This window comes from Spermophilus citellus, assembly GCF_964194105.1.
Source record: "Spermophilus citellus genome assembly, chromosome: 10".
Classification (NCBI taxonomy): domain Eukaryota; kingdom Metazoa; phylum Chordata; class Mammalia; order Rodentia; family Sciuridae; genus Spermophilus; species Spermophilus citellus.
Genome location: NC_138197.1, coordinates 102,728,619 through 102,756,053, shown reverse-complemented (window position 1 = coordinate 102,756,053; position 27,435 = coordinate 102,728,619). Strand labels below are relative to the sequence as shown.

Genomic DNA, 27,435 nt, shown 5'->3' with positions numbered 1-27,435 from the left:
ATGCCTAAAAATAGCAAGGTGGTAAAAAGAGAATTAGACGATGAGGTTATTGAGTCTGTCAAAGACCTTCTTTCCAATGAAGACTCTGTGGATGATGCTTTTAAGAAGAGTGAACTAATTGTTGATGTCCAAGAGGAGAAAGATTTAGAAGTTGAAGAAGGATCTGAAGCTGAAGATGAAAGACCAGCTTGGAACAGTAAACTCCAATACATCCTGGCTCAAGTTGGATTTTCTGTAGGTTTGGGGAATGTGTGGAGATTCCCATACCTCTGTCAGAAGAATGGAGGTGGTAAGTTCTTTGTTTTAAGTGATAAAGTACTGAAGTAGTAAATTGCATTTGATTATTTCAAATAGCTCCCATTGTTAGTCTCAGTATTTTTGAAACTATGAATTCCATTGCAAAGCTAGGGAGACCCATTTGTGGGAAGTGAGCCCAGCTCTGTTTTCAGATTAGGTTTCCATAGGAACAGATTGGCTTGCTACAAATACTTAGGGAATGCTTAAGGGTAACACATTCTCAAATTCTTTCTGTGAATGTTATAAACATCTCTGGATTTCTGACTGGAACTTTTCTAACAAATGTTACATCCATTGTGCCTGTCATTTATTCCCTTTGAGAACAACCTAAAGTTTCTGACATAAGCCAACATTGGTGAAGGAAGGCAGAGAGAATTTTCTCCCTATGGACTCATTAACTCTGAATTTTAATTTGCCTCACTCTTTATAAAGCAAAACTGACATGCAATGTGGAATGAATATGGTCTTTAAATGCTGACCAGGACTTTTAGAGCCAGTAGAAGGAATGGCACCAGATAATTAATATAATGCCAGTCTTCTTCATCCTTAAAGATCTTAGATCTTTGGTTTATAATTCTATAGTTTTTAAAACAATAGTCAATTTGTTTTTTTATTTTTAATAGTCAATTTAAATACATGAGTATTTTTAATTTTAAGCAAAAATTACTGAACCATCATTGATATTCCTGCTATTTGTTTTTGTGCATATAATCATCCAGACTTCCTTAGTAGATATTGTCTTCGAAATCTAGGAAAAAAAATCTAAACAGAGGAAGAAATTGTTGATGTATGAAATTAATTTTTTAGCACATCAATATCAAACAGAATGTTAAATTAAGTAACATGTGGATTGAAATTTTATTATCTATATACATGAAAGCTGTTAAAATAAGTATGACTAAATCCCGAATATCCCATAAGTTATACATATCATCACACAAAGAATAGACACTATTTGATTCAAGCCTATGATAATTTTTTTGATTGGACAAAAAAAAATGTAGTTGAAATCTTAATCTACAAATGCTGCATCAAATTAAATAAAATAAACTTTTGTATGTGAATTTTTTTCCCTTAGTAACAGATAAAAAGCTAAGGTTTTATAGTAACAAAATATATTTAAGCTGGTTAATTCATCCAGGTACAAAACAAGAGGCTTGGGAAAAGTAGCTTATCTGACAAATCTTCTGATAGGTAAGAATTAATACTAAAGTCCTGATGCATCACCCATCAATCACTGAGAGCTGTCGTCTCCTCAGCTGGTCACTAGCATCACATAAGACTTAAATTATCAAATCAACTATAAGCAACCATACAAAACTTAAATTTTTGTTTCTCAAAATTTATTCAATTTTCCAGGACTGGCAGAAGACAAATTCTGATTTTGAGATCTTTTTCTTTGGAGAACTACTAGCTATACTAAGGAAGAAAGCTGTCTTGACTGAAAAGTCAGATTGTGCATTCCAATCTATCTTGATTGGGCGTTTTAAGAGATTTCATATTTAGTAATTTGTTATTAGCAAACATGGATCTTCCATTTTATTTCCATATGTAAAAATGTGAAAATACCTCTGTATTTTGTAGTGTTGCTTTCTACCTTCTGAACACAAAGACTTGAGAGCTGCATTGCATGTATAATAAAACAAGAGGTTTTATAATTTAAGATGGCATTAGAGGACTAAAGGTTACACTCAGCATGTAGTATAGTACTGAGGTTTCACAGTCATTTAGCCCAAGAGCCTGAGGCTACAAAAATCTTATTCATTAATAATTTGAGGCACTTTACGAACAACAGGAAAAAATAATAGATCCCCAAATAAGTTAATTTATCTGAAGATATCATACTTCAACCACAGTGATTAAGCTTAGTAAGTGCTATATAGAAAATAACTCGATCTTATTTTGAAGTCACTTTGGTTGTTTTCCATGTTTGGCACTATGTGACCTTTCACGAGTTACCACATGAGTTAAATGGGGTTAATACTTGTACTTGCTCACTGGATTCTTGTAAGGAAGAAATAACTATATGTAATGGTCTTAGAAATGTGCCTGGAAAATAGTGAGTTCTTTAATAGTAAATATTATATTTTAGTTATGACTTTTAAATATGAGACTAAAGTTAGAATCTTTTGAGTTATAGGAAAGGGTTATGTATATAGTAGCATATCCTGTACACATAACAGGAAAGATTCCCAATGAGTCCAGTCTTAAGTCTCTCTCTCTTTCTTTTATTTTCCTTAGCTGTTCACATGTTCATAAATTCATTCACTATCTTAAAGTTTGATCCTGGTGTTGAAATTCATTTTCAGTCCTTTGGGAAATATGTTCCAGTCAGGAGCCCCTGAATGTTACTCATTATTTTAGAATTAGAATTTAGGTAATTTTATTTTGTAAGTTCAGGCATCATGCTTTAACTTATATTACCCTTTGTAGAGTCAACTAAAATCTGAAAGATTGAGATTAATAGGGAGGTAGAAATTATGTATCAACCACTGTATTAGGGGGAATTACTATATAAAGTTATCACTGAAGAGATGTATAGATACTGAGATAATTAATTTGAAAATAATCTATTACTATTTACTTCTTCTTTGGAAGATATTCAGATTGCCAGAACAATCTGAATTCTTCCAAAATCTATTAAATAACATTAAACACATTTTTAAAAATATGGGATATATAATAAATGACCTCATAAAAATGAGAATTAGTACCATCAATTAAAGGCCTTCCTGCTACACTTAACAGACTATAGTTGGACCACACTTAAGAAATATGAATGTAAAAAGTCCAATTTAAAGGTATTTATTAATAATTTGCATGTTTTTCTCATGTGGAAATGAGTACAGGTTTCATGATTAACTTGTTTATATAATTAATTGGATCTAATATTAATATTGACAAATCATTCATTATATTTTAAAATCACTAGTCATATGTCTTCACTTGAAACTTAAATGGAAAATAGTTCTCTCTTCCTGGGACAGGCATTTTTATAATAGACATCAACTATTTCAGTTCTTCAATTACTTGTGCCCTTCTTACAGATTTGAGGGAAAATTTTTTTCCTGACATGTGCTTTTTTATGTAATGTATATGAGAAAAATGACATTTGACCCTGGTAGAAGTCATTTTGTCATTTTTTTTAAAATTTCAGATTAGGCAGTCGTTTTTTTATTCTGTGATATTACTGTGTTTGGAAAACAAAAAGTCACTTTTAATACACATAAAATCTCATTCACTCCAGTTTTTCAGATTGGGAATATATGATTTAAATCAGTTTATATAGCTATTAATAAATGACTTTATAAACATTATATGAAGCTTTCTAGGAATTTGTAAAATCTACTCCAGAAAACAATTACTTTTTGATTTACCTCCATTTAAAAACATAGTGCATTGTAATTATACACAATAGTGGGATTCCTTGTTACAGATTTGTACATGAACAAAGTGTAGCAATACAATATCATCAGTTTCTTTCCCCAGTACCTCCCCTTTTTTCCCCTCTTTTCTCCTTCTAGTCCCCTTCCTCTGTTCTATATGTCTCTCTTCTCTTTACATGAGATTTCTCCCACATTTTTAGGTGATTTTAAATTGAGTTGATTTTAAAGAATGAATTATTTAATTGGAAAATGAAGAAGCCATTTTACCCTAGCCAAAAAAATAAACAATTAATAGCCTTTTATCATAATTATTTTATCAAAAAGTTTTTGTAGAAGTCAAATCCAGGTTTAAAAATTTTGAAAGTTTAAAGTAATAAAATTAAATTTTCTTTAATGTCATCTATAATTATAACTTAAGCTCAAATATTGTCTTTCATGTAATAGAATTAATTTGTTCTCTACTGTGACTATTAAAAATATAATCTGTTTTATTTGTTCTTGTCTCTGTAGGTGCATATCTTTTACCATATTTAATACTACTTCTGGTAATAGGTATTCCCCTTTTTTTCCTGGAACTTTCTGTGGGTCAAAGAATTCGGCGAGGCAGCATTGGTGTGTGGAACTACATAAGCCCCAAACTGGGTGGAATTGGATTTGCAAGTTGTGTAGTAAGTGTTCTGGTGGTGTATGTAATATTTTCAGGGTTTTGAATGATATAATTCATATCTAAATGAAACCTCAGAGTGCATTTAATTAGGTTTTAAGAACATTACTGGAGTATAGACTAATAGATAAGATGGACTGTAAATATTAATGTAGCTCAATCTCAATAATGCATGCTTTAATGCCTTCAAGTGTCATTGACTTTTAAGAAAATATAATGTATTTCAAATAAAAAATAAAATGAGGAGAATTTTTAAAATGTTAAATGGAGTTTTATGTATTACATCTCTTTTTAAAGGATGAGGCATGGGAGAGATTTAATGCAATCATATTATTTCATTTTGCAGGTATGCTATTTTGTGGCTCTTTACTACAACGTCATCATTGGCTGGACTCTGTTTTACTTTTCTCAATCTTTTCAGCAACCTCTACCTTGGGATCAGTGTCCTTTGGTGAAAAATGCTTCACATACTTGTAAGACATGTGCAATGTAGTGTTTGTATTTAAAGATTCTAAGAGTTTTTAAAGCACACATTTTCAAAATTATTTTTTGCCTTTTGAAAATTATGTGGAAAAATCTTTCAAAATTATCATCATGACAGACTTCCTTCTTTTTCTGGATTGGCATATTCAGAGAGAGAGTCTTTTGTTATCATCTGATTTTACTGACTCTTTCCAACTTATTTTACTTGTCCTGTGTCATTAAGGTTAAATATTTTAAGGTTAAATATTTAAACATTTAAGGTTAAATATTCACTTATAAATGTTGAGCCTTTTTTATTGGGTACCCTGATTGATACCTTACATCTTTATTAAAACCTACAAAAAAGTGGCATAAATATGAATGTGAACTATAGTAATGCCTTTACATCTTTGGTTCTATTTTTTGGTAGGTTTCTCATCATAAAAAAAAAAACAAACAAAAACAAAAACCCAAGAATATAAAGAACAATATCTTGTATAATAGAACTCATGTATGTAGCTTAAAATTTTCTAGTAGCCACATATAAGAAATATGAAAAGTAATATTTTATTTATTCCAATTATTCTAAATATTATGCTTTTAACATATAATTAATATAAGTATTATTAACATAATAATTTAAAATTTTCACATATGAAGTCTGAAATACAGTTTGAATTTAAAGCACATATTGCTTTAGGCTAGCTTCATTTCAAAAGTGTGTGGCTAATAGCTAGAGTTGTGGTGACAGTACTACCCAAGGATATCAATCAGATCATTATGCGAGTGATAGGTGCAACATACCTAATTTGTTTTAATTATTTTGATAGGAATCTCACATATTCTCACTTCAGAACTTCATAATAGGAAATATCAAGGAGGACAGATGTCATTTTGTTTTCCAATTTTTTGCATTGTTCAGTTTTTTATCCTTCCTATGAATTTAAATGCTGGTGTACAATAGCAGTAATTTTCTAGAGAATGGATTTGCAGGCTTACTGAAAAAAAAAATGGACTCATTTCTCTATATAATCTGAAATGATTTCTTGTGTTACCTTTCTTTCTATAGTGATAGAGCCAGAATGTGAAAAAAGTTCTGCTACCACCTACTACTGGTACAGAGAAGCCCTGAATATTTCCAGTTCCATTTCTGAAAGTGGGGGCTTGAACTGGAAGATGACTGTCTGCTTGCTGGCTGCCTGGGTCATGGTTTGTTTGGCAATGATCAAAGGCATCCAGTCTTCTGGAAAAGTTAGTATGTTAGAGCCACTCCTGATTCTACTAAGCACCATTCCCTTACTTCCCACCCCGAGTTGTCACAAATTTGGATAGCATTTTATTCTAGGTAAAGACTGGTGGAAAAACGCTTTTGAAAATGTGTTTAGGAAAGGACATAAATAAAGATATAAGTATTTTATAGTGAAATTTATTTCAGCAAAATCTTCAAAATTTTTGTCCATACGTAAAAGACCTTTATTTTTGTCATTGTTGTTATTTATTCAGTTGGCCATTATGTTTCAATTTTCTCATTACCATTTAGTTCCAATCTTGGAAACTGGGGAAAGTAGTGTAATGAATAATGCATTTATTCTGTTTTATATCATGCATTTCTCTTCTGTAGGGATTCTAATGAATCGTTGCATAATGAATTTTAAAATTATGTAGTATGGAATGTTTCTTAAAGTTCTAAACATCAATTATGTAGTTTTGATAATAACAGGGAATTCAGAGTCATATAAAAGAATTAAGAGCTTGTCTACCAGGACAAATTGAAAATTTGAAGAAGCTGTAGTTGAAAATACCTTAAGTGAATTCTAGATGGCTTGGCTTGTTGTTGCTGTTCTACAGGATGCATGTATCTTTTTTCAGGGTAACTCACCATCATTTATTAGTAGGAGTGGAAATAGTAATAGTAACATTAGTTGTTAATAATAACAATAATAATACCAACAATAATAATATGTTGGTAAAGAAAACAATTTGTGCAAAAACAATAATAGAAGTCACTATTTAGTACATGTTTATTTTGCTCTGGGCACTGGGATAACTACTTGTTATATTTTATAATTATATAAGTAATTCTCAGAAGTAATTGCTATTTTTCAGGCCCATTTTACAGAAATTAGGTAACTTGCCCAAAGTTTCATGGCACAAATCTGTCTAAATCCAGAACCTGTGTTCAGTGATAATAATGCTAAAATGCCCATCGTTCTGATGTTTGAAATTACTAGTTAGTGAACTTTTCAGGGTCAGAAGTCTATCTAATTCATCTTTGCTTCTTGTTATTTTCAATTGAAATAATTATGACTTTTTAACTTATAAATCATAGTTCATTTTGCATTTATCTTCTCACTGGAAACTTTATGCTATTTTGCCATTGAAGCAGTAAATACAATGCATAACACATCTGAATATCTTTAGATCTTTCAAAACTGTTATTGTATTTAATGTTTAAGTAAGTACAAATAATGTGTTCTATGTCAGAGTCACATTACAGTTATATTATAAATAAAGGAATAGAATTGAATCCAGATCTGACCACATTTAAATGATTCCTAAGATAAGCATGTATAAAAAGAGAACCAATTGGATGAACCAGATGTTAAAAAATCATTGTTTTCAAGTTCTTTTACTACCAAAGTTTGTTCCTTTTTTTCTTAATGTTTATCTTATCACCAACGAGCTGCTCATTTTTTAAAAAATAGTTCTTATTTAATTTTTTATTACATATTGACAAAGTTGTGTATATATATGGGGTATAAAGTTAGTATTATGATTTTTGAGCATAATGTGGAAAGATTTAATCAAACTAATTAACATATCTGTCACCTAAAATTTTTAACGTTTTTTTGTGAGGAGATCATTTGAAATTTCTTCAGCAATATTGTTGTTTTTTTTTCCTAATGTCATGTAATATATCAAATGAAATATAACAATGTATATAGTACATACAATTTGTTGTTTTGATGAGAAGGCTCGGGAAGACAGTGGCATTGGGGTAAAATCTAAAGAAAGAATTTAATAGTCCAGATGGGAAGAAAGCTAACCATAAGTAATATGATCAATAATATGAAAAATTATTATAATTTCTCAATCTGGAACAAGGTGATAATATAATAAAATTAAAATTATGAGGAATATATATACATATATATATGTGTATATATATATGTGTGTGTATATATATATATATACATTTACATTTATATATGTATGTATATATATAAAGTTCTGTATTTGCCCTACACCCCCTGAAAAAACCCTCCAAATAAAGTTACACCAGTACAGAGTAAAGAAATATGGTGTAAATGTTGTATGTGCAAAACTTTCACAGAGAATTTAGCAACTAAAAGAAAAACATGAGTTAGCTTGTGATATGCTTCATCAGAACTCACGTGCAACACATATGCTCACATGCTAATTGGAAGCTGCATGATTTAAAAGGGGTGTGATAGTGTCATTATCCTTTGGGTCAGATAGACACACCACAGCTGAGCCACATCTACTGGGTTTAATTGAAATCTTATTTTTCCCTTCATTATAGAGTGGGGAAATAGTTGCTCTGGGATCACAATCTTCTTTATAGTCAAACCGAAAGAAGAATAAGGTTGTTCTGTGTGGATACGGAGAACAGAACTATGATCCAATATGGGGATCATGGAGGGTGGGGGAGTTCTTTTCAGGAGTGAGGCCTCCTAACAAATCAGTTCCTCAGTGGTAGAGCTCAGCATCATTGATCAGAGGCTACACTGTCTCCTCATGGCAGCGTCTGTTAAGGGGTCTCCTACTCAAAGAGAAAGTACAGAAATGAGAACCTCTAAGGTTACTTCCAAAATAATGTTTTCTACCAGTACTGCTTTGCAGTTACTGCCAGAACTGTGTTAAATATTTTGCATATATTAGCTCATTGTATCTATCCGTCATGAGTTGAATTTTTTTATCCTCGTTTTATCACAAAGTTGACAAACTTGGAAGGAATAAATAATTGTCCAGAATTAAATAGCCAATAAATGGTGACAAAATCCTCATAAATAATGATTCTTTCTGAGGGTGTTTTTATAATAAAGGAAAAGGAAGATAAAATGTAAAGAAAAACTAGTTTATTATGTTTTCTAGTTTTTTTGAGAGTTCAGCAAAACAAAATTATTTTTTACAATATTTTGATTGCTAAACTCTTTATTTATTTATTTATTTTTGGTACCAGGGATTGAAACCCCAGGGTGCTTAACCACTGAACCATATTCTCAGAGCCCCCCCTTTTTAAATATTTTATTTAGAGATAGGGTTTTGCTGAGTTGCTAAGTGACTTGCTAATCTTCTGAGATTGGCTTTGAACTCAAGATCTTCCTGCCATTTTCTTAAAAGACTTGCTGTGAAGTGTTTTAACTAAAAGGTTGAGGGGAATCTAAAAAATTAGCCAATGGAATATATTACATTGTTTCATCTCTCTGTTCTAAAAGTACACACTTTTGGACATCTGGGGTATGATTCAGGCTTTCACTGATTTGTGTAACAAATATTTATTAAACACTTAATAAAAAACACTTATAAAAAACTTATAAAGCAGGTTTCTGTTTTCATGGAATTTCTATTCCAGTGACAGGGGCAATAAATCACAAATTCACAAAATAATTTTAGTTAACAATGTGAAAATAACAATGTATACAATTTTAGGTAACAATGTGTGTAGTATGTATGATAAAGGAACTTTAGGCAATAATGCATATAATAAAAATAATTTTGGGGACTTGTGGTTGTGGCTCAGTGGTTAAGCACTTGCCTCATATGTGTGGGGCACGGTTCCATTCTCAGCATCACATAACAAATAAATAAAATAAGGGCATTGTGTCCATTGACAACTAACAAATATTTTAAAAAATAATTTTGGGTAGCAATGTATAAAATGTTTAGATGTGTCTGTGCTATATATAGCCAGTAAGGTTGAATTTATCCTATTTTTAAAGATATTGTACAGCTGTCTATTTTGACATTCAGAAAATTCAGAGAGAACACTGTAGACAGAGAAAACAGCATGCTCAAAGCCCAAGGATTACTGAGTACTCCTGTGTGACTTTTACCTACAATTTGTGCAGTTTGTGGGAAACAAACCATGAGATGTAAGTTGATTACAGATATTGAGGTATTTTATGGATATTGGTAAAATAGTGGGCTTTGACTTAACAAAAACTGTGGAATATTTGAGGATTTTTAGCAGGTCAGTGACACCATGAGATCTTTAGAAAGCTCACGCTGGAAGTAGTATGAATATTGGATTTCTCAGATTCAGAGGGGAGCTGCCAGAATGTGGAGGAAAGATAATCTGGAACTACTGTCAGAATGAAAGTGGCATGTCACTGAGGATGGAAAGAGAGCTGTGCAATATCTGTGGCAGAATCAATTGGACTTGGTGATCAATTGGTTATAACCATTGGGAAGAGGGACATATTGAGGATTTGTTGGAATTGATTAGCTTGGAAAAAATATAAGAGGAAACTTTTCTTCCCTTAGTGCCTACTTTGAAATGTTACTAAAAATATAAAAGTAAAATATAAATGTAAAATAATTAAGAGTAAAAAATAAAATAGAAATATAAAATTTAAAAAGTTTATTTTTTGGAAAAATAATTTACCTATTCAGACTATTTTATTATGTAACCTTCATTTCTACTTTCAAAATAAGTGGGATTAATGGAATTCATTTAAGTCACTAATGAGGTAGCAGATTGGAGTTTTGTCCAAAAAAAAAAAAAAGTTTAAGATATTATACAAAAGAGAATTCATGCTTTTGACTATGTTTAAACACTGTGAAGAAGAATCATAAAGGGCATAGCTTTAAATCAAGTGAAATCAAGACAGATGATAAATTTAAAAGATATTAAAAGTGAGCAGGAAGAAAAATAAAGCCACAAATGTAAGTGAAGAAATATAATCAAAGTATTAAAACAACCTATAATAATTGGACAACTGTATTTTTACAACTAATTAAAGTAAAATATAGATATTTTATTTATTATTTTGATTTTTAATATGCTGAGATCTTATACATAACATTTTTCTTTGGGTCTTTCACGTGTTTAATTGTGATGATTAAATGGGTAAAACTATACAGGAAATGCAAATTACTGTCATACTTTTTCTTATATGTCATTTTTAGTAAATATCGAATTCAGTCTCTTTCCTGACCTGAGCCATGCTATGTGATGGAAGTTTTTCTCCATTCTTTCTGCCTCCCAAACCACAGTCCTTCCTTCCACAGATATATAGCATATAACTATGGCATGTCAGCTGTTTGAGATATGGCAGTGAATAGAAAAGACCCTGGCCCTCACAGAGCTTATATTCCAGGAGAGGGTACAGAAAATAATTGAACACGTAAACAATTTCAGCAGTGCTAAGTGTTGTCATAAAATAACCAAACAAGGTTATATCATTACCTTTCCTGGGGCAGAGGGGAAAGGCACATGGGAGATACAGAATAGAAAAATACATGGCCTTATTTTGGGTGGTCAGGGAAGAGTTATGGGAGAGGATAAAGATGAGATTTAAGTAATAAAGAGGATCAAGTTAGGTGCAAAAGAGGGAAAGGTACAAACTTAGTACACCCACAAGACAACAAAGGTCTGAAGGACCAAAGCTCAGCAGGGGAGAGAGATGGACAGCAGGCTCTCTAGTGCACAGCTTTGCTATCCAGAGGGAGCAATGAGCCTTTAATTCCAGTGGTATTAGAAACTCTGTGAAAAGCAGTGAATGATATAGCCCGAGGGTAGCATGGAAAAAACAGTTGAAAGACTATTACAAATAGTCCAGGACTGCTTCTAGATGTTTTGCTTCAGCAACTGAATGGATGGCGGACTATTTTCTGAAAGAAGATAGTTGAGAAGAGCTTTTGGGAAATTGAGAAATTTGCTTCCAGACCTGAAACATTTTAGAGACCTATTAGACCTACGGAGATTTCAAGGTAGCAGAATGTTTGGGGAGAACCTTTCCTTTGAAGTGATTAACTATTTGCTGAACTGTTTAATTTAGTGGGAAAAGTTGCTGAAGCAGAAGGTAGGAATTTTACATGGTTGGTTGTTCAGTTTGTATAGGAGACAGTGTAGAGACCATTCTCTACTTTGTAAAATTTATCAGAATTATAATGGAACTTTGATTAAAAGAAAGGAACAATTTAAATAGAAGTAGGACATTTTTAGGAATTAGTTTCCTAGTTTTTTGTTGTCAATGTTGCTTGTTTTGTGAACTATTATGAGGAATCAATACTATTCCAGATGTATTATATCTATGGACTATTAATTCAAAAGAGATTAAGTAAAAGTTTCCTTAAGCGCGCTCTCTCTCTCTCTCTCTCTCTCTCTCTCTCTCTCTCTCTCTCACACACACACACACACACACACACACACACACACACACACACACCACACACACACAAACTATTTGGCCATTTAGCCAACAGAATTAAATCCTATCATTTACAACAATGTGGATGGAATTGGAGGATACTATCTTATTTGAAATAAGCAGGCAAGAAAGATAAGTACTGCACGTTCTCACTCATGTGGAAACTGAAGATGTTCATCTCATAGAAACCAAGAGTAGGATGGTGATCACTAGAGGCTGAGATGGGGAGAGAGGACAGGGGTAGAGAGAGGTTGAATAACAGGTTCCAAAATATAATTAGGAGGAATAAATCCTAGTGTTCTGTAGCACAATAGAGTGACTATAGTTTACAATAATTTATTATATATCTCAAACTAACTAGAAGAAAGGAATTTGAAGGTTCCTAACAAGTTAGTTGTCCCTATTTGGTGCTTACACATGTATACATGTGTATACATGTATTAAATTATTGTACTGTATCCCATAAACACATGCAAATATTATCTACCATTTAAAAATGAAAAATAAACTTTTAGCATTTTTCATTATGTCTCAAATACGATCTTTGATAAGGCTGAATCAAGACTATAATCTATTCCTAAAAGATGTCTTTATAAGTCATTAATATTAAGATTAGTTATAGAAACTGTGACTCTGAATACATATAAAAGAAGAGCAGTTTTAACTGTAAAAATAATTTTTTTGTAAATCTCATATAATTTTATTTTTCTTTCTTGCAGATTATGTATTTTAGTTCTCTGTTCCCATATGTGGTACTTATATGCTTCCTAACTAGAGCACTCCTTTTAAATGGCTCAACTGATGGTATCCGCCACATGTTCACCCCTAAGGTATGTGCCATACTTCTATTTAAAGTGTATCATCAGGAAAGATTCATGTATATTGTTAAATATATTTCCACAGTTACATTTCAGGGATAATTTTTCCAACATATGTACATTAGGCTTTTTCCCCCTTATTATTTTTGGTACCAGGGATTGAACTCAGAGGTGCTTAAACAATGAGCCGCATTCCCATTCCTTTTTTTTTTTCATATTTTATTTAGAGACAGGGTCTCGCTGAGTTGCTTAGAGCATCTCTATGTTGGTGAGGCTGGCTTTGAACCTGTGATCCTCCTGCCTCAGCTTCCCAAGCAGCTGGTATTACAGGTGTGTGCCACTGCTACAGACTACATTAGACTTTTAAATTATAATTATGTTAACTATCCTAGCAAAACTAAAATGTTTAGATATCTATAATTAAATTTATCTATCTCCAATGATAAAGGTCCCATTTTACTTTTAGACTAAGATGATCAGAATTTAAACTTCAAAAATCCTTCTCTTAAAATTAACTTCCAATTTTCACAGTAAATTCTAGAACCTTTCAATCTTCACTTATTCTTCCCTTTCTATTTCAGTGGTTCTTAGCCTTTTTTGTGTCCTGAAATCATTTGAAAAACCAACAATAGTATATTGCTATCAGAAGATACAAACATAATGAGCATATTAATTTGCTTGGAGTTTCAGGAGATTAGCAGATCACCTGAAATCCATGGGCCTACCTTAAAGATGCCCATCCCCCTACATTCTAGAATATTGTTTCATAGAAAATCTAAATTTTTTTTTAGTTTTTGTTTTGTTTTGTGGTTTTTTGTATCTCCTGGAAAAAAAAATATGTGTAGTGCTTATCTTGGAAATTTTTATAAATGCTTATATATTTCAGAAAAAATTCTCACTGGGCTTCCTAGAGTTATTAGAACTCACGCTGTCATTCAACTTAGTAGAGCTGAACTCAGTGCTAGGCACAGGGAAACTGGTTATTCAGAACTTGGGGATTTGATCATAACTTGTTAGTTTGATTTGGCAGGCCTTCAAAAATAAATTTTGGGGAGCACAGATTTTTGTTATTCACTAAAATGAAAGGCTCCTCACTATGAATTTCCTGATGCTATCATAGGCAGACATAAAGGTCTGACAGTACAAAGACAGCTTCCAAAGTCATTCAGAAGTTGGAATTTATCTGAACGGCTAATGTACAGCTTGTACGGGCTGCGACTGGGCAGGAGGGATTCACTTCTGTGGAATTCTCTGTGTCTCCTGGCAGCTGCCTTGATAGGAGCTAAACGCAGCTGTGTTCTCTCTGTGTCTGGTTTTGAGTTGATATTACTCTGTAGTCGCAAAAATGCTGACATTGGTGTCTGGTTTTCTTGCCTAGTTCAAAAGTCCTGTGTAATTTAGAGTTGTTGGAACCTGTACTCAGGGAGAAACTAGAATTATAAATTTCAGCCACATTTATAATTAAAATCTGCTTGAAATGAGCCAAACTTAATGACCCCAAACATTTATATTTATAATATTGGAAAAAAAATATTTTCTGAGCTAGAAACAACCAAATTCTTTATGAATTTCTGGAATCTATCTGCTTTCTAAATTGTCAATTTCTTGTGACAATTCTAAACATTTGATTTAATAGATATTTTAGAATTTGATATAGGACCTTTACATGGCCCCACAATTGAAAAATGCAGCATAAATTAACATTTTTAGCCTGGAGTAGGAATTACTATTAAAATGTTATTTTTTTTCTTAATTCACTTTTCATTGACTATTGAATGAGTTGCTGTATTAGGTCAGCATGTAGGAAATGATAGCTAATATAAAAATGATAGTAGTTTTAAATTACCTTTTAACTTATAACGTTTATGTAGGGTAAAAAACGTACCTAAGTATGCAAAATACTTTGAAAGAACTAAATCGAAGAAATCTGAACACTGCCTTTAGTAAATAGGTATTTCCTGCCATCTAGTGGGCCAAATTGAGACAGGCACTTGCATGTCTGACCAGCATTTCTCAGACTGGTAATGCAAAATGGTGAATGAATGTTGTATGTATCTTAGTTAACCGCTCATAAATTATAAATATAATCATGATTATGCTTGACAAGAATATTTAATAATTTTTAAATAATAAGGACTAAAATTAAGTGAAACAACAAATCCTAACACCTGAGAGAGCATGACTTTTTGGAATTTACCTATTTTCATATTTTACTTCGACCACAAAACTTCTGTGAAATCTTAGGGCATTTTGCTGGCCTCTGAAAGATCAGATAATAGTAACCACAACTTCATGGGCTGTTGTGAATTTTAAACAAGATAAGCTATATATGATGCCTATCAGTGTGTCAGCCACTATAGTTTATATATGTTTTCAGTTATTGAGAACTTAAAGTAGGGTAGGTACTGTGGTAGTAATGCATGTCTTGTTACTTCCATCTTTCTGTTGAGGAGGTTGAAACTCAGATCTCACTATTATTCAATCATTAAATGGCAGAATCAGGATCTGAAACTGTGGAGTTCATTTCTTAACCACGTTTGACCCTGCTCTCATAGGGTTAATTTCACTAAAGAGGTAAAAAGTACAATTTAAACATTAGTTACTATTAAAATAGAACTTAAATGTCTATTGAGGTCTATGTCAACTATAGCTAATAATAGTTGGTCTATTAAAAAGTTTTGTTTGTGTCTTTGAAATAATCTGATAGTTACCTAAGAAGTAAAGCCATAGTTACTTAAAATATGTGTTCACAGATCTGAAAGAGTATCTGAAAGAGTATCTTATAGATTGCATAGTTGAATTTCTTCTATTCTCAAAGAAAAATCTTTCAGGAAAGTTTTGAATGAAAACTCTGAAACAACGTTGACATAGTTCAACTCTACCAAGTTGGTGATTGCTTTCTGCTTCAACCACTAAATTTCCACCAGAAGACACAGAATGGAAGAGTATTTAGTAAAATAATTATTTAACCTTTACTAGTAATTGATTTATTTTGCTTTGGAAAGCAAAAAAAAGACAAATGGGAAATAATTGAAGATAATTTATTTTTCTTTCATATGCTTCTGTGATAATTTGCTGTAAAATACTTAAAATTCCTATATAAGGTAAAGAATTTCGATGTTAGTAAAGCCTCCATGTAAAGGCTTGATAGTCTTTCCTATTCATATTCTTTGATTATTTCTCTAAAGAAGAAAAGATTTCTGCTTAAGAACATATTATCCTCCAGATTTTAATACCCTTTGGGTGCATAAATGTCATTGTAATTTATTTAAAAATAGAACTACTGCCATATGAGTTAATTATTTTGTAGCTGATTTCTATTCTGTTTAATTTCAAACAGCTTGAAATAATGCTGGAGCCCAAGGTGTGGAGAGAAGCTGCTACTCAGGTGTTCTTTGCCTTAGGTCTGGGATTTGGTGGCGTCATTGCCTTTTCAAGCTACAACAAGAGAGACAACAACTGCCACTTTGATGCTGTTCTGGTGTCTTTCATCAATTTTTTCACTTCTGTTCTGGCAACATTGGTGGTGTTTGCAGTTCTGGGGTTCAAAGCAAATGTTGTCAATGAGAAATGCATTGCACAGTATGGATAATTAATTTCCATTAGCTTTTGATGGCATAATTGTACAGAAAATACGTGGCAAAGAACCTGCGTGCTCATTCACATGTTGTTCTATTTTTCAGAAATTCTGAGATGATCATAAAATTTTTGAAAATGGGAAACATTAGTCAGGATATTATTCCCCATCATATCAACCTTTCTAGCATTACTGCTGAAGATTATCACTTAGTTTATGACATCATTCAGAAAGTGAAAGAAGAGGAGTTTTTGGTTCTTCATCTCAACTCCTGCCAAATCAAAGATGAGCTAAATAAAGTTAGTAGGTCATGTTTGAGCAATCAAATAATTATTATTCTGTTAAAATGTGCATTATCCAGCAGATTTTTTTTCCTGAAAAAATAGCCTTTAAAATGCCCAGAGAATATCATGCTGTTTCAAAATTCAAATGCTTCATTGCAGAGAACATACTTTCTCACAGCATGAAGATTTGCTTTATTTTAAAAAGCCATTTTATTGATTGAGTCAGAGCAATTTAAAATGTGAATATAAATAAAATGACTTTTTTTATCCTAGGATGATGAGTAGTTTGATAGCTTTCTTGTTTTTAACAGCAAGTTTGAATTATGACTCATTTGCTATACATTGAATCATTGTCTGAATACCTTCCATGACCTCCATATTCAACAAGTCAGGATAGTCTTTCCTCTCAGCCATTATTACATATTTTAATAAGCAAGAGATTAGTAAACAGTAATAAATACCCTTGTATTGGCTTTCAGTGTTTCCTTGTATTGTCAAAAATAAAGACATGGTGGTAAAATTGGCCATTATCATCTGGCTTTAGATAACTATCTCTACTTGAGACTGATATAAAGAATAATGTTTGAGATTATAGATGAAGCCCCCTTTGACATAATAACATTGGATTTCATAAGGAAACATAAATCCCAATTTGCTTTTGCAAGTTTCTAAAAAAATCTTGATCTATCTGTTGTATTCATAAAATAACACAATCAACTCAAAGTTTGGCTATAGGTTTAGTTTCTTAAAAGTAAGTTGTTATTTTAGAATTCAATATTTGTGATGTTTATCAGAAATAAACTCATGTTAACATTTGCTAGTAATTTCATTTCATTCTGCTGGACCAACTTTTTTTTATATTTGGTAATGAGATGAGACTATCAGAAGTAGAAAAGGGTAAATGTAGTGGATTTATCTTTTAAGATTGAAAATTGGCTTTTTATTTTCCAGTTATTCTGTTCATATTCTTTTATTTTACATTCACACTTTTTTAACTTAAAACAGTTTAGTATTCATAGTCTATTTTTTTTCTTCATACCAGTTGGTAAAGCTACTAATTGATCAATACTAAGCTGTTGTCCAGATATAGGTACATATGTACTTGTATTTATGTTTCTCTGATAATAAATCACTACTCATATTCATACATTTTTAACCTAGTAAACACCAAGTTTTCAATTCTGTAAGTATTTTAATGAAATTGAAATTGATATAGGTGTGTTGAAATTTTTGAAAGTAATAATATAGAGCTTATATATATTATATCAATATGTTAATATTATAACTATATCCTTATTATATAATATTACATATTATATACTATACTAATTCTGTATTTTATAATTACATAGGATATATATTTTTTAGTTTTTATAGGTATTCCATATCTGGGACAATGGGACATAATGGGTTAACAGAACCCAATTTACTATATATTATTTAATATAATATATCATTCCAGGATCCTTGTGAAATCTCTAGACTATATCACAGTGTAATTGCATACACTGTTTAGCAATTCTGCTAAATTAGAGTTTCATTATTGGGTTACTTGATCTAATTAAATCTGAGAAGGAGAGCATGATCTAACAAGTTAAATTATGTCAGCTTATTCCTAGTAGCCCCTGGCTATTATTTAGATATTTCCCTTCCCTTTCCAAGGTGATATTGCTCTGTATTAACATTGCATTTTTTTTCTGTATTTTTCAGGCAGTCCAGGGTACTGGTTTAGCTTTTATCGCCTTCACAGAAGCCATGACACATTTCCCTGCATCTCCCTTCTGGTCAGTGATGTTTTTCCTCATGCTGATAAATTTAGGGCTTGGCAGCATGTTTGGGACCATTGAAGGGATCATCACACCCATTGTGGATACTTTCAAAGTGAGGAAGGAAATTCTTACTGGTGAGTTTTTATGCATTTGACTTTTCATTAAACTGATAGAGGTCATTTTATTCTTGGTGAGAGATTTAGAGATGTGAACAGGAAAAGTGTTAGGCTTTGGATTTTATTAATATCCACTGACATTTTAAAATTTTAATATATACTTACATACTATATAAAGAATATGGTTAGTATAGGTTATATTTAATTCTTCATTGATAAATATTTATATTTTTATTTATTAATAGTAATGCCATTAACACGAATTACTGAGACTAGAACAAAGTCATGGAAGGTCCATGGATTATTTTGTATATAAGTCAAATAATTATAACTAGAATAATTCAGGTTGAATAATCCTCAATCAAAAATGCTTATCATTCGAAAATGATAAGCCCAAATCCAGTACTCACATGTAACAATTGTAATTTACTAGCAATTAATGTCTCTAGGTAGAAAATAAAACAATTTATCAATATGGTTATAAATATGATTATGTTTAATATTAATATGATTATTAAAGTACCAGTTCTGTACTGTGTTATCCTTGTATTTGAGGAACATAAAGAATATAAAAGAAATCACAGGACAGATACAAATATACAAAATATCCTTTTCTCCAAACACAATAGTGCTATCATTGAGATTAAATAAATCTTTTATCATTTTAATATACTGATAGATTAATGAAGATGTTATAATAGTTCAGAAGAAGCTAGAACTTTAGAGAAAAAGATGGCAGTTGAATTGGAAAGGGAATGCACCTTCTTAGCCATTGGAGGTTAGCTTTAGTTAACATATAAATTAAGATAAAGGGACCATTAAGGAACAGTACTGGCAAGTGATGTAGAATAAAATTGTAAAAAGATACACAGGTGATTTTTGAATGCTGGATAGTGGTGCACAAATTTCCCAAGGCCACCTTTTTTTGCTTTGAACAATTTAGTAATAATGTATGTGTAAATAACTCTGATATATACCTTTATCACTTGCTTCTTTAAGAATATGTGCACATGTGTATGTGTATGTGTGAGCAAAGCAATTTAATTTCAGCAGTTTGTTAAACATTTATAAGTCCTGCACTTAACTGAACAAAAATGATAAACTTCTTTTTTTCTTTAAACTTCTTTATTTTCTCTCAGAAAGCCATTTGTACTTCTGAATATCAATTTCATGCCTGATATCGGTTAAAAAAGTTTCTTTACAGCTTTGTCTTTGCCATCTTCTCTCAAACCATTCCTTCTTATAGTTGGGAGCATGTAAAATGTAGGAAAAAGTAACATGTAGGGGGGAAACACAAGGGACAGTGGGAATTCAGGGGATTCCCACTGGAAGACTCATTTGGAAAGAGCAAAGGGAAATGCACTCTTTTTCCCATTTCCTATCTGTTGGGGTCATATTTATACTTCAAGCTATATTTACTCTGAACTGTTACCTTATTATCTTTGTTAGGTAAGTTTTTTCTTCTTTAGTATAGTATGACTCAGATAACTCAGATAAGGGAATCAGTGATTAACTTTTCCTTTACATCTCCACCAACACCAAGACCACCACCACCACCACCAACAACAACAACAACAAAAGAAAGAAAGAAAGAAAGAAAAGGAGAAAGAGAATAAAGAGTCTAACAAGAATTTGGGAATATTGTATGGTTCCCAAAAGCCTCTCAAAGTTTTTACATTAAGTGTAACTGTTTAGAAGTTTATGTATCTGTTTGTTATATATTACTGTGAAAGCTCCATTTAGATGTTTTTTCTTAGTTATTATTTGGGTAATCAGATTGCTCAACCCTGTCATCATTAGTTTCCAAATTAACCTGTTCAGACAAGATAAAGATATAAATGTAAGTTGGTGGTGAGGCAAGTTCTGGTTAGATTTTTCCAGTTATATTTTAAAGGGAACTATATTTCAATCCAGTATAAAATACCTGGGTTTTTAAATCTTATGATAAGCCACATTAGACTCCTTATGAGTTTAAAACTGTAGAACTTTAGTAAATATAAGAAGACCTATAAGGGCATGCTACCTTAAAGGTCACTTTGATATTAGTAATAGAATTAGAATAGGGAAATTTATTCTTTTTAAATTTTCTCTCAATTTTGCCTTATATATTGTTTGTGTTTGGTAATGAGTTTCCTCAGACATGGGGAGATGAGTAATTTTTTATAGTGAATTAATATTACTGCTCAGGTTAATCCCAAGTAGCCTAACTCCTAATCTGTCATATCCCATAGTATCAGGAAAGGTATTACCTATAACAAATTGTGGAGGTTGAAAATTATTCTTTAAACCTAATAATAATGAAGGTTAAAAGATTTGTCTTTGATTGGGGGCTCATTTCTTTTTCCCACTTATTCATTTCCTCCAGTTATCTGTTGTCTTCTGGCATTTAGTATTGGCCTAATATTTGTGCAACGCTCTGGAAATTACTTTGTTACAATGTTTGATGATTATTCTGCCACATTGCCTCTGCTAATTGTAGTCATACTGGAGAATATTGCTGTAAGCTTTGTTTATGGCATTGATAAGTAAGTATTTTTTTATGGTTTCATTTTTCATCTCTAGTTTGAAAACACCAATTATCAATACATAATTCATTTAGAAGGGTAGAGAAATGAATAGAGGGAAAATTCTTTACAAAATCAAATCTTTTACAGGCTTTTGTTCATTCAACAATTTTAGTAATATTTATTCCTCTCTTAGGTGAGTATTTAGAATTGTGTAGATATAATATAATGTAGAAGTCTGGAGCTTTGATTTAATTCTGATTATCAGATTAAATCCCAAGAGCTAGGGAATGTTGTCATTGTTCCAAGAAAAAGTTCTTTTGAGTTACTTTGTTATCCACATTTCATAGATGAAGAAAATCAGGTTTACAGACCTAGTGACTTGGTCATCATACTCCTGGACAGTGGCCAATCTGGGTTGCAAAGCCATTTCTGTTTAATCTAGAGCCTATCTCCCAATTATTGTGCAAAACTATATTATTGGAGGACTGTTTGTGTCCTAATGCTGTATTTAGGAGGATGATTTTGGTAAATGATATATCCTGTGTTATATATGTAAAATTTGTTGTACCCAAACATCATATTCATACGGAGACATTACTTGAATTCACTTTATATCTAAACCTCTGGACTATGTAAAACATATATATAATATATATATATATATATATATATATATATATATATATATATATATATATATATATAATTGATGTGAAATGAAGCACCAGATTAATCTCAGAAGACACATTCTCTTTTTAAATTTTTTTTTAGTTGCAGATGGATGCAATACCATTATTTTATTTATTTTTATGTGGTGCAGGGGATCAAAACCAGTGCCTCACACATCTAGGCAAGTGCTCTACCACTGAGCCACAACCCTGGCCCCAGACACATATTATTTTATGCCTGTGTCCAAATTATTTTAAACTCATTGCCTCTAATTAACATATATGAACTGAAGGGGAAAATCTTCAGGTTATCAAAGCCTGTGTAAAGTAGGAAGGAATGTATATTAAGTGAACACCAGAATCTTCTTAACTGACATTAGGAACATAAAACTGATATCAAATGAGTTGTGACAAAGCTTAAACTGATATCAAATGAGTTTTTCAATTGTCAAAAGCTCCAGGCCAGGAAGGGCAGGAAGCCTACATCTAATGATTACATACTTATATCATTGCAATAGCAATGATAGAGCTGTGTGACGTTCATTGACCTTTACACTTTATAAAAATACTGTATGGATGGCAAATAAGCATATCAAAAGATGTTCCATATTATATATCATCAGAGAAATGCAAATCAAAGCAATATTGAGATACCACTGACAACACAAAATGCTGATGAGGATATGGAATAGCAGAAACTCTTGCTCATTGCTGGTGGGAATGCAAAATAATGCAGTTATGTAGAAGGCATTTTGGCAGTTTGTAACAAACCTGAAGGTACTCTTATTATATGGTCAGGATCTCTCCATCTTCAAAGGTCATATTTTGTCTTAAGAGCAGTATAAAATTCTTACTTTCCCTTCCCTTATGACTCTGGAGCAATTTTATATTTTTCCTGTTCACCTTCAACAATTCTAAGAACTCAGTTCTGCTCAATTTCCTCTGCCACTATTACCTATATTTCTACAGACAGGATTGAGAGAAAGTAGGCAATCAAAACCTCAATGTCTGAGACAGCCAATAATTCAAATGCAGAAAAAGAAAATGTTGTAGCATTGCAATTTAATGATCAGGAAAAAATATGAAGAAAATGAAAATGAATAGGAGAATGATCTGGAGCCAAAAATTATGGCAAGAGTTTTTTTTTTATTTAAAAAATTCATCCACAGGACTTGGGAGGTATTACATCAGTGGGAAAGACACAGAGTCATGCATCTGGGTTTCTGATACTTCCCCAGTCATTGGCAGCTCTTCTCTGCTGAGTGTTCCCTGCTAAACTGAAGACATGCCTAAGCTGGGAGAAATGTCATAGGCTCCTTGCTCTAATTTTAAGAATTGCAAAGGGATATAATGCAATAAAGTCATCAATGCTGGAGCAAAACCTCTTGAAACTAACAAACTAAAGTTTCCTTTCAAGACCAAATGCTGCACTGCAGAGAATGTGATGGAATCAAAATCCTCATTTAATAGAGTGATGTAAAAAAGAAAGTGAAGATAAACATGAGGTGGAGAGCAGAGGTAGTAGATTTAAGGCATTGTAAAACAATCTTTGATGACTTTGCAGAAAAGGAGGAAATATACTCATCTCTCTTTGCAAAAAATTCAAGAAAATTTATTTCATTCAAAGGTGGTTGAGTGTTAAGAACAATTATTTTAAGGAAAAAAAAAGGAAAGGAGTATAATGATTATCCCTGCAGATAACAAAAGGCACAAAGGAAAATTAATTAAAAACCAGTGCTATTTCAAAGTAAACTGAAGTAATTTTTCAAAGTTGCTAGATACTATAAAAGGATAGCATAATATCAGAATTATTTAAAATTTAAAAAATGATAGCAAAAAGAAAGATTTGAAACAGAGAGCTGGAACTTAGGAAATAATTGTGAATAAAATAAAAACACTTTAGAAATGTATAACAAATTAAAAGGAATATAAAACTGTAAGCACAATGTTAATCTGTGAGATTAAGTGATAGCAAAGAGGAATATATGTTTTAATATTTTTAGTTGTAGATAGATACAATGTTTTAATTTTATTTATTTTATTTTTATATGGTGCTGAGGTTCAAACCCAGTGCTTCACACATGCCAGGCAAGTTATAATTCCAATCCAAGAGGAATATATTTTTAAATAAAGAAGAAATAATGAAGTGTCAGGTGGTGGCACATGACTGTAATCCCAGCTACTTGGGAGGCTAAGGAAGGAGGAGTCCAAGTTTAAGACCAGCCTGAGCTATTTAGAGACATCCTTTCTTAAAATAAAAAAAATAAAGGGATGAGAATGTAGTTCACTGGTAGAGCTTTTCTAGGTTCAATCCCCAGTACTTCCAAAAACCAAAAACCAAAAACCAAAAAACAAACAAACTAAAAAGAGAGAGAGAGAGAGAGAGAGAGAGAGAGAGAGAGAGAGAGAGAGAGAGAGAGAGAAAGAGAGAGAAACATAAAAAAGAAGGAAAAATTTAAAAAACAAATAGAATTATAGTTAAAAGGAAAGCTAACTCAAAATATATACACATACACATAAAAATCATTTGCCAGACCAAATATAAAATTATAATTCAAGAAAATTATCTGAAGTAAGTGACAATTTGAATGTTTTTGAGTGTTTTTCAGCACACAGAAAAATAGGCATAATGGCCAGCACCAGGCCCCAATCTAGATTATTTTAGAGAAAGAAAGAAAAAGGATCATTCATGCCAAAACAAAACAAAACAAAAAATAAAACAGCAAAATCATATCTCAGGGAAAAATCTGACTTTCTGGAACAATATGATGTTGTTTGAATAATCTATGATATTAAAGGAAAGAACAATCTATTTTTAATTAGCCAAACTGATATTCTAGTATAGTGACCACAGATAATTATAAACATTCATTGTTATTATGATCCCTGTAAAGAATTTACCAAGAACTAGTTTTAGACATTCATAATGTCTATAGAAAATTCACTATTAGCTGTATAAAGAGAAACAGAGTATTATATAGTGGCTCTGTGCTCTGTGCCATGACAGCCTTGCCATCAAACACTGTGGGTAAATTTTATTTTAGGTAACCTGTACCTCAGTAACTTGACTTAAAAAATTCCAAACAAACAAACAAGCAACAACAACAACAAAACACCATGTCTAATCATGTCTCTAGGTCTAACTATATTTTAGAAGAAATGGGGAGTCAGATGTACTTGTGAACCACACTGTGGGGAGACTGGTAGACTTTGGGGCAAAGAACACAGTTGACTTAACAGAAAATGGCAAGAAACAAAAAGAGAGAAGAAACTTAGAATTAAACATGGAATTGAGAGACACATCAGCTAGATACAATGTGGAACTTCTTTCAATTCAAGCAGACTGTGAAAAGGATTTTATTTTATTTATTTTTAATAAGGAAAATGTGAACGCTAATGAGGGATATCTGATAATAGCAAGGAGTTATTACTACGTGAAAATAATATAAGGATTTTTTCATGTATTGAGCACATGTTGTGCTCATAAAATAGAAAGTTATCTATAGGAGGAGTCTTTTCAATAACTTGCTTAAGAGGGTTTTCACTGAATGAGAATTGAAGTACTTAACTGGTTTCATTTTACTTTATAAATATTCTTAATTTATAAGTCATCTTCTAATATGAATTTTTGACTTATTGTACATGTCACAAGGCATTCACAGTTAAATCTCTGTCAAACATTGATATAGTGCACATTTTCTGGTATAACTATGTTAACTTGAGGAATAATTAAATACTTTCTTTTTATTCAGGTTTATAGAAGATCTAAAAGATATGCTGGGCTTTGCTCCCAGCAGATATTACTACTATATGTGGAAATATATTTCTCCTCTAATGTTATTGTCATTACTAATAGCTAGCATTGTGAACATGGGGTTAAGTCCTCCTGGCTATAATGCATGGATTGAAGATAAGGTAAAACACAAAATAAAGAAGTTTTGTTTTAAGAAAAGGTATATAAAAAGCCACCTTAGAGATTTTCATCTTTTGTTTTCTTCATTGTATTTTTTGATGTTTAATGATGTTACTTTTTTTTGTTCAGGGATCTCAAGATTTATGTTAGGTGCCCTGAACATCTGCGGTTGTTTTTAAGACATTGTGAATTTATTTTTTAGCACATGGGAATCACTGACTTGTCCTTGTTGAAGCAAATGCTTTCATCTTAACATTGATGAACTAATAATGATAGGCTTTAACTCCAGAAAACATGTTAATCTGGAAATATTTTTTTCTATATAGTTTTATTAAATTGTATCTCAGATATTATACAACAATGAAAATACACATTAGCTTGGTAAACATAATCTAAATAACTAAATTTTAAAGTATTGTTGTAATTGATTTCTATCAGTATTGACTATCTCTGTATTTGTTTTCAAGGTGATTAACTACATATTGATATAATTATGAGATATGTATTAACTGTTATAAAATCAGAGTGCTTATTTTTCCAAGATAACTCTGTCCTTATACTATGTATGGTCAATAATTATATAATAATAACCACGTCAGAACTGAGATACGATCAAGCCTGCTATTGTTACTAAAACCTTTGGCACCAGATGTGCTTGAAATTTTAAATTTTCAGATTTTTGAAAGATAACTTGGTACATGCAACAGGTTATCTATTACTAACTAATCTAAAACTTAATGACTGAAAACTATGGTAATTTATTGGTGCTTACACTTCCGTGGGTGAGCTGGAAATTTTTTTTTTTTTTATCTTTCCTTGGCTAACTCACACAGTTGTGTTCAGGTTGAAGAGCCAGCTCTCTTAGTGGTCTTTCTTTCTTGCCTTTCTCAAAGCATCATGAGCTCAGGATAGCACTCTAAGAAATAGAAGCAAAAATTGCAAGCCTTTTAGGGTCTAGTCTTGGAAGTTTTCAAATGTCACTCCCACACTTTTCTAGCACACAAGCAAGTCACAAACCTAGCCTAGATTTCTTTGCTTACAAACTTGAGACAAATTTATTTTTTTGATGTATGTACATATTAGAATATTAAGAAATTTTTTTCTTTTGACTTTCACAGGCATCTGAAGAATTTCTGAATTATCCAACTTGGGGTATGATTGTCTGTATCTCTCTAATGGTCCTGGCAATACTTCCCGTCCCAGTAGTCTTCATTGTTCGACGCTGCAACCTCATAGATGATAGTTCTGGTAACTTAGCATCTGTGACCTATAAGAGAGGAAGGGTCCTGAAAGAGCCTGTAAACTTAGAGGGAGATGATGCAAGCCTCATTCATGGAAAGATATCAAGTGAAATGTCATCTCCCAATTTTGGTAAAAATATTTATCGAAAACAGAGTGGATCACCAACTCTGGATACAGCTCCCAATGGACGTTATGGAATAGGTTATTTGATGGCAGATATGCCAGATATGCCAGATATGCCAGAATCTGACTTGTAGCTGGATGGAATCAGCAGGCTGTACTTGGTTCATTTATCAATGAACAAATTGGCTCTACTAAGAGAAGCATTAGGCTTC

General features: G+C 31.8%; 1 protein-coding gene across 2 annotated transcripts; it reads left to right on the top strand.

Annotated features, from left to right (window-relative positions):
• On the top strand, nucleotides 1–27,435 carry SLC6A15 (solute carrier family 6 member 15; the record flags this gene model as incomplete). Of its 2 annotated transcripts, none has more annotated exons than XM_081311207.1 (11): nucleotides 1–289; nucleotides 4,194–4,351; nucleotides 4,694–4,820; nucleotides 5,879–6,060; nucleotides 12,926–13,036; nucleotides 16,365–16,606; nucleotides 16,708–16,900; nucleotides 18,596–18,788; nucleotides 21,136–21,295; nucleotides 25,698–25,860; nucleotides 26,977–27,435. In XM_081311207.1, 11 exons carry the CDS (start codon nucleotides 1–3, stop codon nucleotides 27,355–27,357), a joined length of 2,199 nt encoding a protein of 732 aa, XP_081167333.1. In that variant the 3' UTR covers nucleotides 27,358–27,435. The 2 variants fall into 2 exon arrangements, with proteins under 2 accessions (XP_081167333.1, XP_081167334.1); XM_081311208.1 differs by having other exon boundaries at nucleotides 16,708–16,904; nucleotides 18,600–18,788.